Consider the following 14,882-nt stretch of genomic DNA (forward strand, 5'->3'; position numbering starts at 1 on the left):
GTCTCCATCGCTACATCATTGGCAAGCCTTTCTAAGGCCTATCAGGACTATTCTGATGTCTTTTGTAAAAAGCAAACAGAGGTCTTACCACCACATAGACCCTACGACTGCCCTATCGACTTGCTTCCTGGTATCACACCGCCCCGTGGTAGGATTTATCCACTCTCCGCTCCAGAAACACAAGCCATGACTGAATACATTCAGGAAAACCGAAAAAGAGGTTTTATCCGGAAATCTTCTTCTCCAGCCGGAGCTGGATTCTTCTTCGTTGCCAAAAAAGACGGATCTCCACGCCCCTCTAAAGACTACCGTGGTCTTAATAAAATCACAGTGAAGAACCGCTATCCTCTGCCACTCATCTCTGAACTCTTTGACCAACTGCGTGGAGCAAAAATTTTTACCAAACTAGATCTAAGGGGCGCATATAACCTCATCCGTATTCTAGAAGGTGATGAATGGAAAACCGCCTTCAACACTAGAGATGGACACTTTGAATACCTTGCCATGCCCTTTGGACTTTGCAATGCCCCTGCAGTCTTTCAGGACTTTGTCAATGAGATTTTTCGGGACATGCTGTATTCCTGTGTGGTAGTCTATCTTGATAACATCTTCATTTTTTCCTCCAACCTAGAGGAACATCGCCTCCATGTCCGTCAAGTGCTTCAGCGCCTACGCAAAAATCATCTTTATGCCAAAATTGAGAAATGTCTTTTTGAGCGCAGCAGTCTACCCTTCCTGGGATACATAGTGTCCGGTCAAGGCCTTCAAATGGACCCTGACAAGCTATCTGCCGTAATAGAGTGGCCACGCCCCACTGGTCTGCGGGCTATCCAATGATTTCTCGGATTTGCTAATTATTATCGTCAATTCATTCCCCACTTCTCCACCATCGTTGCTCCTATTGTAGCATTGACCAAGAAAAATGCTAATCCGAAATCCTGGCCACCGCAGGCGGAGGAAGCCTTTAACCACCTCAAAGCCGCCTTCAAATCTGCACCAGTCTTGTCCAGGCCAGATCCTCTGAAGCCCTTCTTCCTTGAGGTTGACGCCTTCTCAGTTGGAGCCGGAGCTGTCCTTCTTAAAAAAAAAACGCTAAGGGAAAAAACATCACTTGCGGATTTTTCTCCAAAACTTTTTCTCCTCCTGAAAAAAACTATTCTATAGGAGACCGTGAACTATTGGCCATTAAGTTGGCACTTGAGGAGTGGAGACATCTTCTGGAAGGATCCCTTCATCCCATCACCATCTACGCAGACCACAAAAATTTCCACCCAGCGGTTACATCCTCGCAAGGCTAGATGGTCTTTGTTTTTTGCCCGTTTCAATTTTCAAATTCATTTTCGTCCTGCGGACAAGAATGTCAGGGCTGATGCCCTATCACGTTCCACCGATGCCTCAGAATCCAAAGCTCTTCCTGAGCACATCATACCTCCTCAGTGTCTGATCTTCTCTGCTCCTGCTTCTCTGGTGCCAATTCCTCCGGGAAAAACTTATGTTCCGCCATGTCTTCGCCTCCAGACTCTCAAATGGGGTCATTCCTCCCATCTGGCTGGTCATGCTGGAATCAAAAAGTCCATACAGTTAATTGCCAGACACTATTGGTGGTCTTCCCTGGAGAAAGATGTGACCGACTTTGTGCGGGCCTGTACAGTGTGTGCACGTGACAAAACTCCATGCCAGAAGCCTGCTGGTCTCCTCCTTCCTCTGCCTGTGCCTGAACAGCCGTGGTCCCATATAGCTATAGACTACATCACTGCTCTACCTTCATCTCATTGCAACACTGTCATTTGGGTGGTCGTTGATTGTTTTTCCAAAATGGCTCATTTTGTCCCTCTTCCGGGTCTTCCTTCTGCACCACAATTGGCGAAACAATTTTTTCTGCAAATTTTTCACACAGTATTGGATCGTCTCCACGGGCTTTCCACGCATATTGTCTCTGATAGAGATGTTCAATTTGTCCCAAGATTTTGGAGAGCACTCTGCAGTCAATTAAAAATCAAATAAAATTTTTCCTCTGCTTATCATCCTCAATCCAATGGACAAGTGGAAACCAGATTCTTGGTGACTACCTGCAACATTTTGTCTCCTCCCGTTAAGATGATTGGGTCGACCTTCTGCCCTGGGCTGAATTCTCGTACAATTTAAAAAATTCTGAGTCTTCCTCCAAATCTCCATTTTTTGTGGTGTACGGCGGTCATCCGCTTCCCCCCCTCCCCATTCCCACTTCATCTGGCGTTCCTGCCACAGATGAATTAACACAAGACTTCTCCTTTATCTGGAAGGAAACTCAAAAGTCGCTCTTACTGGCCTCATCTCGCATGAAGAGACATGCTGATAAAAAGAGAAGAATTCCTCCTGTCTTTGCCCCCGGTGACAAAGTGTGGCTCTCTGCCAAATACATCCATTTCCGTGTCCCTAGCTACAAGCTTGGTCCTCGGTACCTCGGGCCATTTAAGATCAAAAATCAAATCAATTCTGTCTCCTACAAGCTCCATCTTCCTTCTTCTCTTCGTTTTCCCAACTCTTTCCATGTTTCTCTTCTCATACTTAACCGCTATTCTCCCAAGGATGTCTTCTCTGTGAAAGAGATCCTCGCCCCAAATTTATCCGAGGTAAAATATATTTTCTTATTGATTGGGAGAATTGTGGCCCCCGAAGAGAGGTCTTGGGAACCCGAGGCCAATATCCTTGACAATTAACTCATTCGTAAACGCCGTAACGCCGAGCGCTCCGGGTCCCGCTGCCTCCCCGGCTCACGGCGTCCCTCTGTATGCAGCGCTCTGGTCAGCGCCGCTGACCGTGAGCGCTGCTCCTCTGTCACTGATGGGGATGCGATCCGTGGGACGGGACGTGCCCACTCACGGATCACATCCCATGTCACTCACCGCACACCTGCTGCTGCTCCTTCCCGGCGTGCGCAGCCCTGCTCCCTAGAGCACACGCGCGCCGGCTTACTAAAATTTAAAGGGCCAGTGCACCATTAATTGGTGTCTGGCCCAATCTGTGTAAACACATAAAAACCCACTCCCCCTTCCTGTCCTTGCCGGATCTTGTTGCCCTAGTGCCCTGAGAAAGCGTTTGTGTGTTCCCTAGCCTGTGTATCCAGACCCATTGCTGTTGCCCCTGACTAAGAATCCTTGCCGCCTGCCTTGACCTTCTGCTACATCTGACCTCGCCTTGCCTTGTCCTTGTGTACCGCGCCTGTCTCAGCTGTCAGTGAGGTTACAGTGAGGTTGAGTCGCTATTGGGTGGAACGACCTTGGGGTTACCTGCCGCACCAAGTCCATCCCGCTTTGCGGCGGGCTCTGGTGAATACCAGTAACCTCATAGATTCCGTTCCCCTGGTACGGCCCACGCCTTCGCCTCACTGACACAGAGGATCCACTCCCGTGTCCTCCCCGCATACTAGTCCGGACCCTGACAATGTACGATGTACCTCATACTCTTGAAAAAGCTAGACCTAACTAGCGAAACGTTGAGACAGAGGAGAAAAGTTTTTAGCTCAGTCCCCGCACTTATAATGTGGATTGATCACGGAGCGCTGTGACACTATGTCTGTAGACGGTGTCAGAGCAGAGTGCTGCAAACAGAGCCCCGTGATCGGATACATCCATGCATAGAATGCCATAAAAATTACTACAAATAGGGACTGTAATTTTAAAGCACACACTGCCACCTAGTGGTAAATTGGAGCATATAAATTATTATTTGGAAATTGATTAAAAGTTAAGTTTTAGACCATAGAGGGTCTCTATTTAGGGTTTCCCTGAGGGGACATATATCCCCAAGGTTGTTGTTTGATAACTGCTTTGCATGACCGTGCTCCACGCTGTTTTATGCTAAGAAATAAATACAGATTGTTTTGCACTGAAGACCTGGTGAGTGCTGCCCATTCTCTATACTATATGTTATTGTGGCGTTATGTGCAGTACGGGTCCAGCACCCAGGAGTGCATATGGATGGTGAGTGGCTGTTTTTGGGTCCTATATACTGGAGTGAATTGGTGACAAAGTGGATGGTGGATACAGGAACGAGCATATCTGTACTTCTACGTTTCACTTTGTTTAAATATAGCTTGTTGTTGCTGGTGGAGTTTTCTGTATAGAACAGGGACTCATTATGTGTAGATTATCATGACAGGCAAAACTTTCTGTTGTAGGCAAATATTATTTGTTTATTTGATGTTGCCCATAACAATGTTTAAAGTGTGAACAGCAAAAATAATGGAATGCTAGTACATGAGGATGTATACACGTTGTGAGATAGTTACATGAATGATGTCCAGGGATCGCTATATTTCCCAAAGCTACCTGTTATACTGCTAATGCAAAGTGACATCTAAAGTGAATATTTAAAGGGGTACTCTGGTTGAAAACATTATTTTTTAATCAACTGGTGCCAGAAAGTTAAACAGATTTGTAAATTACTTCTATTAAAAAAAATCTTTACCCTTCCAGTACTTTTAGGCAGCTGTATGCTACAGAGGAAATTATTTTCTTTTTGAATTTCTTTTTGTCTTGTCCACAATGCTCTCTGCTGACACCTGATGCCAGTATCAGGAACTTTCCAGAGCAGGAGAAAATCCCCATTGCAAACCTATGCTGCTCTGGACAGTTTCTAACACGGACAGAGGTGTCAGCAGAGAGCACTGTGGACAAGACAAAAAAAGAAATATAAAAAGAAAATAATTTCTCCTGTAGCATACAGCTGCTAAAAAGTACTGGAAGGGTAAAGATTTTTTAATAGAAGTCATTTGCAAATCTATGGCAAAGGAGTGGAAGTAGATACCGGGACTACCTGCACTATTATCCCATGCAGGAAACTTGAAAGCATACAAAGGGGGTAGGACATATAGGCAAATGAAGCTATTCAGTGGTGCTCATATCCTGAGAAACAAAGACATCCAATACTGTGTAAAAGAAGATTGCGGGAGGCACTCACCATACTTCAATAAAAAGCAGACTTTATTCTTCATACGTGCAATGAGGTGAACATGGTCAGGTACAGAAGCCGAAGACGGGGCTTCAAAACTACAGCCGTTTCACTCCACCATGGAGCTCCATCAGGTTGTGCTGTCTCACCTGTTCGACGGAGGTTAAGAACCCTCCCAAGTCACGTGATCCAGGTGAGAGGAGTTCACAAATTTAACAGTGCATTAAAAACCTCCATCACACAGGTGAGACAGCACAACCTGATGAAACTCCATGGCAGAGTGAAACGACTGTAGTTGTGAAGCACGCTATGACATCAAAGTTACATTAACAACCCCTACTGGATGATGATACAACCTCTCCTCAAGGCTCAGTAGCGTCCAACCTCTCTCCACTTATCTTTCCTACAGCTAGTATACTAAAACAGAACTCAAAAAACAAACTACACAAAGTATGAACTCCAGAGCTGCAGCACTTTACGGGAATGCCAACCTGATAGAAAGGTGCTTAAAAAAGTGCTAAAAAACGAACTGCATCTAATATTTTCAAAGTCATTAATACATTGTTGGAGATTAAGGTGCTGTAGATCTATTCCTGTGGAACGTGTCACTTTAAAAAAAAAGTTTAAAAAATAAATCTAACAATGTATCCTGATGCTTCTATGGTATTTCTGAATCTACACTCAATTTCTGAACCAATAAATACTTGTTTTGCTTTCCTGTTTATGAAAACTAGGCTGATAATTACAAAGCATTGGAAAAAATGGATCTGTCTACATCTATCAGAAGCTATCAACTGCCTAAATATAAGATACGCGTATGAGAAAATAATAGCGACAACAAACAGCAACATATGATAATCATCCTCAAAGAAGCTCCAGACATAACTAATATTCTGGCTGGTAAAACTGATCAATATAGACTTTTATATCTTTCTCCAAAACTTCTGAATAGTGAGTTTGCAATTCCCTTGTTTGTGGTTTTCCTCTAAGGTTTTTTTTATTTTTTATTTTTTGTTATTTATTTCTTTGCACTCTTATTGGTTCAGTCACACTGTAACTAATGAAACTCTATAGGATTGAACTACATTCTTTACTTTTTTTTTTGGTCTCATGAACAGACCGTTTTGTTGCTTACAGTAATTGTACAAACAATGTATCAGTTTCATGTGAGGGTTTTCTACATTTCAACAAAGCACCTAAGGAATCTTTTACAGTTTACAAGACCATTTAAATTTAGGTTGTTTAGGTTGTCTTTGTATGTTTGTACAATGTATAAAAAAATATTGAAAAATATATTAGACAGGGGGCTCCTTCTATAAATATTTGTTATTTCTTTGCCATAAATTGTCTTTATCTATTTTTGTCAATCTAGGGCAGTGGTTATTGTTTGGCAGAGGCTTATGCAAGTTCTGTCTATTTAGGAATTTTTAATATTGCTTTTGTTAAGAGATATATTTGGTGACAAATGTACACAAAATGAAAACTGGAGTTAAATTCATTACCATACAATACATGCTTCATTGATTAATAATGTATGTGTAGTGCATATATATAAAGGTAAAAATAAACAATATCTATTCCTTTATTTGCCATGTAAATGCTCTTGCTAGTTTTGGGGTGGTGTCAACATATTTTTATCTTTAACTCCAGGATCTTTTGCTGTAAAGCCAGGGATCCTATACATGATAAAAAAAATTCAACAAGCAATAGTATTTACTAATGCTATTTCTCCTTCTGACAGATTTGATTTATGTGAGAGAGGTCTACATTCCAAGTTAACATTTGATGACGCCACCGGTAGGGTGTGAAGACTTATATGCCAGAACATTAGCTATTAATCAAACTGTTCAGCCCCTCCTAAATGTGACACCACAAACCCTTCTCGCTGTAATGAGCTTTTTTCCATTTCACTGACATTTAAGTTTATATTATTTCATCGCTGTTTTTAAGGAAACATCATGGTTCAGTATCTGATTTATGTATGCTGGATTATTATAGAAAATATATACTCTAAATGTTATATAAAACAATATCACAATTAGCATAATGGGAAGAATTAGACTATGCAAACAAATTAGGAGTTAAAGGGCTTATCTGGTTAGTAAAAACGTATACCCAGGAAAGGGGATAAATGTGTTACCACGGGGGTCCAACCATTGAGGCCCCCTGAGATCTCGAGAACAGGGTCCCACTCTCCCTGCTCAGTGCTCTTGATACCCACCTTCTAATAGGTACCAGTGTCAGCTGATAGCTGAGCGGGCAACCACTGCCAGGACTATTACTATTGTGTTCAGTGGTAAGAGATGGGTAAGGTTCTGAAGAGCACAAGGAGTCCTAGTGGTCAGATGGGGATACGTTTTTTTTATAATTTTTTCTAATTGGAACTAATACTGCCACTTTTGTTTCATATGGTCTAATCTTGTATATGCCATTATTGAAAGTTTACCCAAAAAATTGGGGGTTATTTACTAATGTGTTTCCAATGGTTTTCTTGGCACTTCATGTGACCAAAATTTGCACCCAAAAAACCTTTAATCCTGCTCATTGTAAGTTGAAAATATTATAATTGTGACACTGCAATTTACCATTATGCTGTATACACAGTTTACACATTCCATGGCTTTTTAAACTACCAGATACTTGTTTTCCCAGGGGTCATTACATTGGGCAATGAGAACATAAAAAGATTTAAAATAATCAGCCCATGTTACAACTGTTCAACTACCGCACTGTCCGTGTAGAGTTGGATGTCTGATCACCAGGGAAAGTGGCCCGATGACACCATTAAAAGCCTGTATGTTTAAAATTAAAATGGGAATTTAACAAGGACATAGCAGAGTTGTAGAAAATTTCCAGCCATTATCAAACTGACTGCATCATAAACTCCTCAGGATAAGAGAAGTTTTCCTGCAAATGTCCAATTAAAGTTCTAGCTCCATATCTAATTTTGCTTAATTCTTTCAGCCACTAAAACAACTCAGTAAGAAAAATGCCATCTGGCCTTGAGAATATAAACACCAGGCCTCCATTCAAATGATGAAGACTTTGCAGAGAAGCAGCAGCAGCAAATATCCACCACCCTGGATACGGCAAGCATCTGATCAGAATCTTAAAAGGCTTTTGTAGAAATATAAGCAGCAGAGGTAAAATGTAAGTCAATATATTGTATTTCTCTTTTATATAAGGGCATACAGTTAAGAAAAATAGACATATAGGACACTCACTAGTGTATTACAACCCTACACAGGATATTGCAAGGAGAGGAAAACTGCTCACCTTAAAGGGGTACTCCTGCCCTAAGACGTCTTATCCCCTATCCAAAGGAGCGATACAGTAAGTAGCAATACACAGTGATACATGTATTTAATAGGAGTCCCTGCTCTTCTACTTAGTTTCCAGGAAGCCATGAGAACTTATCTCTCAGTAGGAGGCATACAGTACACTGTTTAGTAAGTATAGGGCTTCCCTGCTTACTGTTTAGGAGCATAGACATGTGTCTTTGATTTGCCTGTCTTGTCTTCAACTTGACATCCCAGCTCATTTATCTAGTTTGTGTGGCACTCTGGAACTTCTTGGAAATTACATACTGAGCAGTAAGGCATACATTGTATTCCTTTCTGCTCAGTAAACATTTGCTGAGTCAAGTGCCAGTCGAATGAATATTAACTGAGCAATATGGCTGCTACTGTCTGGCTCATAGAAGGAAAAATATGGTATAAACTGGTGTCAGAAAGTTATATAGATTTGTAAATTACTTCCATATAAACATCTTAATCCATCCATCAGCTGCTGTGTGCTTCAGAGGAAGTTGAGTAGTTATTTTCTGTCTGACCACAGTGCTCTCTGCTGACACCTCCATCCATGTCAGGAACTGTCCAGAGCAGGAGAGGTTTGCTATGGGGATTTGCTTCTGCTCTAGACAGTTCCTGACATGGACAGAGGTAGCATCAGAGAGCACTGAGGTCAGACTGGAAAGAACTACACAACTTTCTCTTTAGTAGAGGGGATAGGGGATAAGATGTCTGGCCGCTGGGACCCCTGAAATCTCTGTGCAGACACCAAACGTTCTGAACATTATTTTCAGAATGCGTGGTTCAGAAAGCCGTGGTCGTGATGTCACACCACACCTCCTCATGATATCAGATATGAATGGAGGGGGTGTGGCATGACATCACGACCACGGTCTACCGAACCCAGTGTTCTGAAAATAATGTTCAGAATGCCAGGTTTCTGCACAGAGATCACGGGGGTCCCAGTGGCCAGACCCCCGCGTTCAGACTTTGGATAAGGGATAAAATGTCTAGTAACCAAGTATCCCTTTAAAGAGTCAATTGGGGAGATTTATCAAAACCTGTGCAGAAGAGAAGTTGACCAGGTGCCCATAGCAACCAATCAGAAAATGTCCTTTATTTTTTATGAAGCCTTTTAAAAAGAAGCAATCTGAAACAAACTTGAAAAAAGTTTAAGTAAATGTAATAAACTGTGTAATATATTTTATTTAGCTCTGGTCAGTTTTTACTTGAACAACCTACGGTTACACATCAGTAGTTTTTTTTTTGTAATTTGCACCATGAATTTTTATTACACAGTGGGCATTTTTTTTTTATTTGAAAAGCTTTCACATCCAGAATAACAGATCATCTATATTAATCGCACAATGGCCTGATGTATCAATCTTCATGAGACAAAATGCCCATCATATAACTTAATTAAATAATGGGCTCAAAGGCTGAAAGAAAAAAAATCCTGGAATGCTCCTTTAAGCTGAAATAAAACATATAAACATCCTATAAACAAGAGTTGTATTTGTATTTTATTCCACAGAAGGTTCTCCACTGGAAATCTTTCTTTTTTTTCTTTTTAAATCAACTGGTACCAGAAAGTTAAACAGATTTGTAAATTACTTTATTTAAAAATCTTAATCCTTCTAGTACCTTAATCCTTCTAGCTGCTATATGCTCCACAGGAAGTTGTTTTCTTTTTGAATTTCCTTTCTGTCTGACAACTCTGCTCTCTGCTGACACCTCTGTCCATTTTAGGAACTGTTCAGAGTAGGAGCAAATCCCCATAGCAAAACTCTCCTGCTCTGGACAGTTCCTGACATGGACAGAGGTGTCAGCAGAGAGCACTGTGGACGGACAGAAAGGAAATTCAAAAAGAAAAGAACTTCCTCTGGAGCATATAGTAGCTGATAGGTACTGGAAGTATTAAGATTTTTAAATAAAGTAACTTACAAATCTGTTTAACTTTCTGGCACCAGTTGATTAAAAAAAATTGTTTTCCAGGGGAGTACCCCTTTAACCCGTACAGGACCTAGGGCGTATGCATACGCCTTCTGTACCTGGGTCTTAAGGACCCAGGGCATACTTGTACACCCGTGGGAATTCCGGTCCCTGCTGCGCGCCGGGCAGGGATCGGACTGGGGTGATTGCTGATATCAATCAGCAGGCACCCTGCGCAAATGCCGAGTGAGATCATCAGACCACCCCATGTCGGCGATCGGCGCAAATAGCAAGTGAAATCGCACTTGCGATTTGTGCAATTCCGGGTCTTAGGCTAGGTTCAGACTACGGAATTTCCGCCGGAATTTTCGCTTTGAAATTTACAGCAGAAATTCCGCCTACTATAATGCATAGTGTAGTGAATGGTTATCCGTTCAGAAATTCACACTTTGTGAAGCAGAAAATCCGGATGAAAAATCCACTAGAAAATTTCCGCCTGAAGAAAGGGGTTGCTCTTTCTTCAGGCGGAAATCCTAGCGGAACACATAGCAGTCTATAGGAGACTGCAGTGTCCGCGCGGTCCTAGCGCCGACTATTTCAGTCGGCGCAGGCGGAACTCGGAATCTCCGGGCAGAAATATTTATGAGTGACCCGATGACCCGGAGATACAAGGTGATCGCGGGTGTAGAATACACCCCCTATCACCTACTGTATCTATGGGGAGGTGGCGATCCCCACCCCCCAGGAGAGCTGCTATTGGCTCGTCCAGCCAATAGCAGCCGGCAGGGGAGGGGTTAAACGGCATCCTCTGCAGCGCTGACCGTTAGCTGGGTTCAGTCAGTGGTCAGAGCTGCAAGAGGAGCCAGGGACCCCCCTCTGCACCCATCGGATCCCCTCAGGAGACCCGAAGATTCCCTAGATCAGGAACAGAATCAACCAGAGGGAAAGGTAGGGAAATCCATGTAATAAAGTAAAAAAAAAAGTTAAAAAAAAGTTTTAAAAAAGTTTAAAAAATTAAAAATCCCCCCTGACCCTCTAATAGGGCTCAAGAGCATGCCACATTTTTTTTTTAGCATGACCCGGGCCTTATTAGGGGTTCAGGGCGCTGCAATTTGCCCCCCCCCTTCCTTTTTTTTGGGCCGCAGCATTTTTTTTTTGCTCACATAACGGTGTGTGATTACTAATCACACACCGTTATACATAGTTACACCAAGCACTCATTACACACTCCCCCGCCCCCTGTGCGAGGTACCACAACAACGGTCCTCAAGCCTGATTGTATTCTGGACTACAATCAGTATATGGGGGGAGTTGATCTCTCATATCAAGTCCTCAAGCCATACATGGCCATGCAGAAAACACGTGTATGGTACAAAAAAGTTGCAGTCTACATGGTACAGGTTGCCATGTACAACTCTTTTGTACTGTACCGGAACGCTGGCAACACAGGGACATACCTCCAGTTCCAAGAGGAAGTCCTAAAGGTCCTGATCTTTGCAGACCAGGAAAGAGCAGGCCGGACTTCCCAAGAAACTGGAGTTATAGGTGCCAGGATCGTCCCAGGCCAACACTTTCCAGGTGAGGTCCCCCACACTGGAAAGAAGGGATGATGCCAGAAAAAATGCAGAGTGTGTAACAGGAGGGGGATACGGAAGGATACCACCACTCAGTGTGACACTTGCCCCGATCTTCCGGGCCTCTGCATTAAGGACTGCTTCAGGGAGTATCACACTTCCATGGAGTACTAAATTTTCCCTCTTCATTAAAATTTTCCATAATTTGACCCCAATGTACCAAGTCCAGAGTACATTCCAAATTGTAACCGATTTCATTAAAAAAAAAAAAAAAAAAAATGATAAGATCTCTGGGGGTATTTTTTCCAAAAATGGGTCATGGGTCAAAGAGTCACTATCATCGGGGACTTTTTATGTTGCCTCAAATGTGCAGCGCTCTCTCTCCACCTGAGCGGGTGGGCATTTGAGACAACAGGTTGGGGACGGCAACACAGGTCACATTCCCAGAATGATGATTCAGAGCATAGGGTTTGGGGTGGGCATATTTTTATTAGTTTTGGCTATGCTCTGGGTCATCATTCTGGGAACATAACCTGTTTTATAATTTTATGTCCCCCTTGTTAGTTAATAGTGTACCCCATATAATGCCCCTTGAGGGGGGGTCCCACTGTTCTGGCTCCATAGGCAGCTGTCTAGAAGCTCCAGGCCCCTGACTGCCCTCCTTTTCCTCCGTGACCAGTGAGCAGAGCCGATCTACGCCTAGATATGATGTATGTCCTTACTCCAAAGAAATGTATTTACAAATGTATTCATTTTTTGCTGTTCTGGCACTGAATGTGACATGCCCCCCCATTTCAGCAAAATGTGACTCCTTCTCTTCTGAGCATTGTAGTGTGCCAGCAGAGCCCTTGACAACCACACATGGGGTACTTCCATACTCAGAAGAGATGGGGTTACACATTTTGGGGGACATTTTCTCCTATTACACCTTGTAAAAATGTAAAATTTTAGGAAAAACAGCATTTTAGTAAAAAATAAAAATAAAATTATTTACACATCCAAAGTCGTCAAACACCTGTGGGGTGTTAAGGCTCACTGTACCCCTTGTTACGTTCCTTGAGGGCTGTAGTTTCCAAAATAGAATGCCATGTGTTTTTTTTTTTTGCTGTCCTGGCACCATAGGGGCTTCCTGAATGGGACATGCCCCCCCCAAAACCATTTCAGCAAAATTAGATTTGCAAAAGCCAAATATGACTCCTTCTCTTCTGAGCATTGTAGCGCGCTAACAGAGCACTTGGCATCCACATATGTGGTGTTTCCATACTCAGAAGAGATGGGGTTACAAATTTTGGGGGGCATTTTCTCCTATTACCCCTTGTAAAAATGTAAAATTTGGGAGGAAACTAGCATTTTAGTGAAAAAAATAATAATTTACACATCCAACTTTAACGAAAAGTCGTGAAAAACCTGTGGGGTGTTAAGGCTCACTGTACCCCTTGTTACGTTCCTTGAGGGGTGTAGTTTCCAAAATAGTATGCCATGTGTTTTTTTTTGCTGTCCTGGCACCATAGGGGCTGCCTAAATGGGACATGCCCCCCTAAAACCATTTCAGCAAAATTAGATTTGCAAAAGCCAAATATGACTCCTTCTCTTCTGAGCATTGTAGTGCGCCCGCAGTGCACTTGACCTCCACATATGTGGTGTTTCCATACTAAGAAGAGATGGGGTTACAAATTTTGGGGGGCATTTTCTCCTATTAACCCTTGTAAAAATTTTAAATTTGGGGGAAAACTAGAATTTTAGAGGAAAAAAAAAGAAAATCATTTACACATCCAACTTTAACGAAAAGTCGTGAAACCCCTGTGGGGTGTTAAGGCTCACTGGACCCCTTGTTACGTTCCTTGAGGGGTGTAGTTTCCAAAATAGTATGCCATGTGTTTTTTTTTTGCTGTCCTGACACCATAGGGGCTTCCTAAATGCAACATGCCCCCAAAAACCATTTCAGAAAAACTCACTCTCCAAAATCCCTCTGTCGCTCCTTCCCTTCTGAGCCCTCTAGTGCACCCGCCGAACACTTGACATACACATATGAGGTATTTCCTTACTCAAGAGAAATTAGGTTACACATTTTAGGAAGATTTCTCTCCTTTTACCCCTTGTAAAAATTTTAAAAAATGGGTCTACAAGAACATGCAAATGTAAAAAAATGAAGATTTTTAATTTCCTCCTTCAACTTGCTGCTATTCCTGTGAAACACCTAAAGGGTTAACAAACCTTTTGAATGTCATTTTGAATACTTTGAGGGGTTCAGTTTTTATAATCGGGTCATTTGTGGGGCATTTCTAATATAAAGGACCTTCAAATTTTGATTTTGAAAATTTTGTGAAAAATTGGAAAATTGCTGCTATACTTTGAAGCCCTCTGATGTCTTCCAAAAGTAAAAACATGTCAACTTGATGATGCAATCATAAAGTAGACATGTTGTATATGTGAATCAATATATAATTTATTTGGAATATTCATTTTCCTTATAAGCAGAGAGCTTCAAAGTTAAAAAAAAATGCAACATTTTCAATTTTTTCATCAAATTTTGGAATTTTTCACCAAGAAACGATGCAAGTATCGACAAAATTTTACCACTCACATAAAGTAGAATATGTCAAGAAAAAACAATCTCGGAATCAGAATGAAAGGTAAAAGCATCCCAGAGTTATTAATGCTTAAAGTGAAAGTGGTCAGATGTTCAAAAAATGGCCGGGTCCTACAGTGTATTGGGGGGGGGGGGGGCAATCGTCAATCATACTGATGGCATACTGATACAGATTAACACATTATGGTGAGAAATATATTAATATCATATCTTACCTGTCAATAATACCACATAAATCGATCTGTAAGTCACTGAAATTACCAAGTATACTTTGCTGTACTTGTGTAAGGTCTATCAAATTTTCCCCAATGGAAATTAATTTCATGCATCCAAGAAAAGTACTGACAGGTTGAATACATTCATGGTGCCCACTGTTGTTGGAACAACCTAAAAAAATTCAAATGGTTTAAGATATTATTTAAAAAAATCTCTAAAATATGCCACATATGGTTGATGTAGAGACGGAATCCAATTATTTATGCAGGATATACAGGATTAGGGTCAGCACTTCTTGTTCGCGTGGTGCACGTGCATTTAATAATCTAATAGGACAACAGAAAGCAC

At 41.8% G+C, this 14,882-nt stretch overlaps 1 protein-coding gene across 3 annotated transcripts in view; it reads right to left on the reverse strand.

Annotated features, from left to right (window-relative positions):
• CNTNAP4 (contactin associated protein family member 4) overlaps window positions 1-14,882 on the reverse strand; it is a 401,947-nt gene that overhangs the window by 161,668 nt on the left and 225,397 nt on the right. For all 3 annotated transcript variants that reach the window (XM_056525258.1, XM_056525251.1, XM_056525242.1), the window contains exon 10: window positions 14,534-14,705. In XM_056525258.1, the coding sequence (XP_056381233.1) occupies window positions 14,534-14,705 (172 nt within the window). The remainder of the gene's footprint in view (window positions 1-14,533; window positions 14,706-14,882) is intronic.

The sequence above is a fragment of the Hyla sarda genome, chromosome 1 (assembly GCF_029499605.1).
Source record: "Hyla sarda isolate aHylSar1 chromosome 1, aHylSar1.hap1, whole genome shotgun sequence".
Lineage (NCBI taxonomy): Eukaryota > Metazoa > Chordata > Amphibia > Anura > Hylidae > Hyla > Hyla sarda.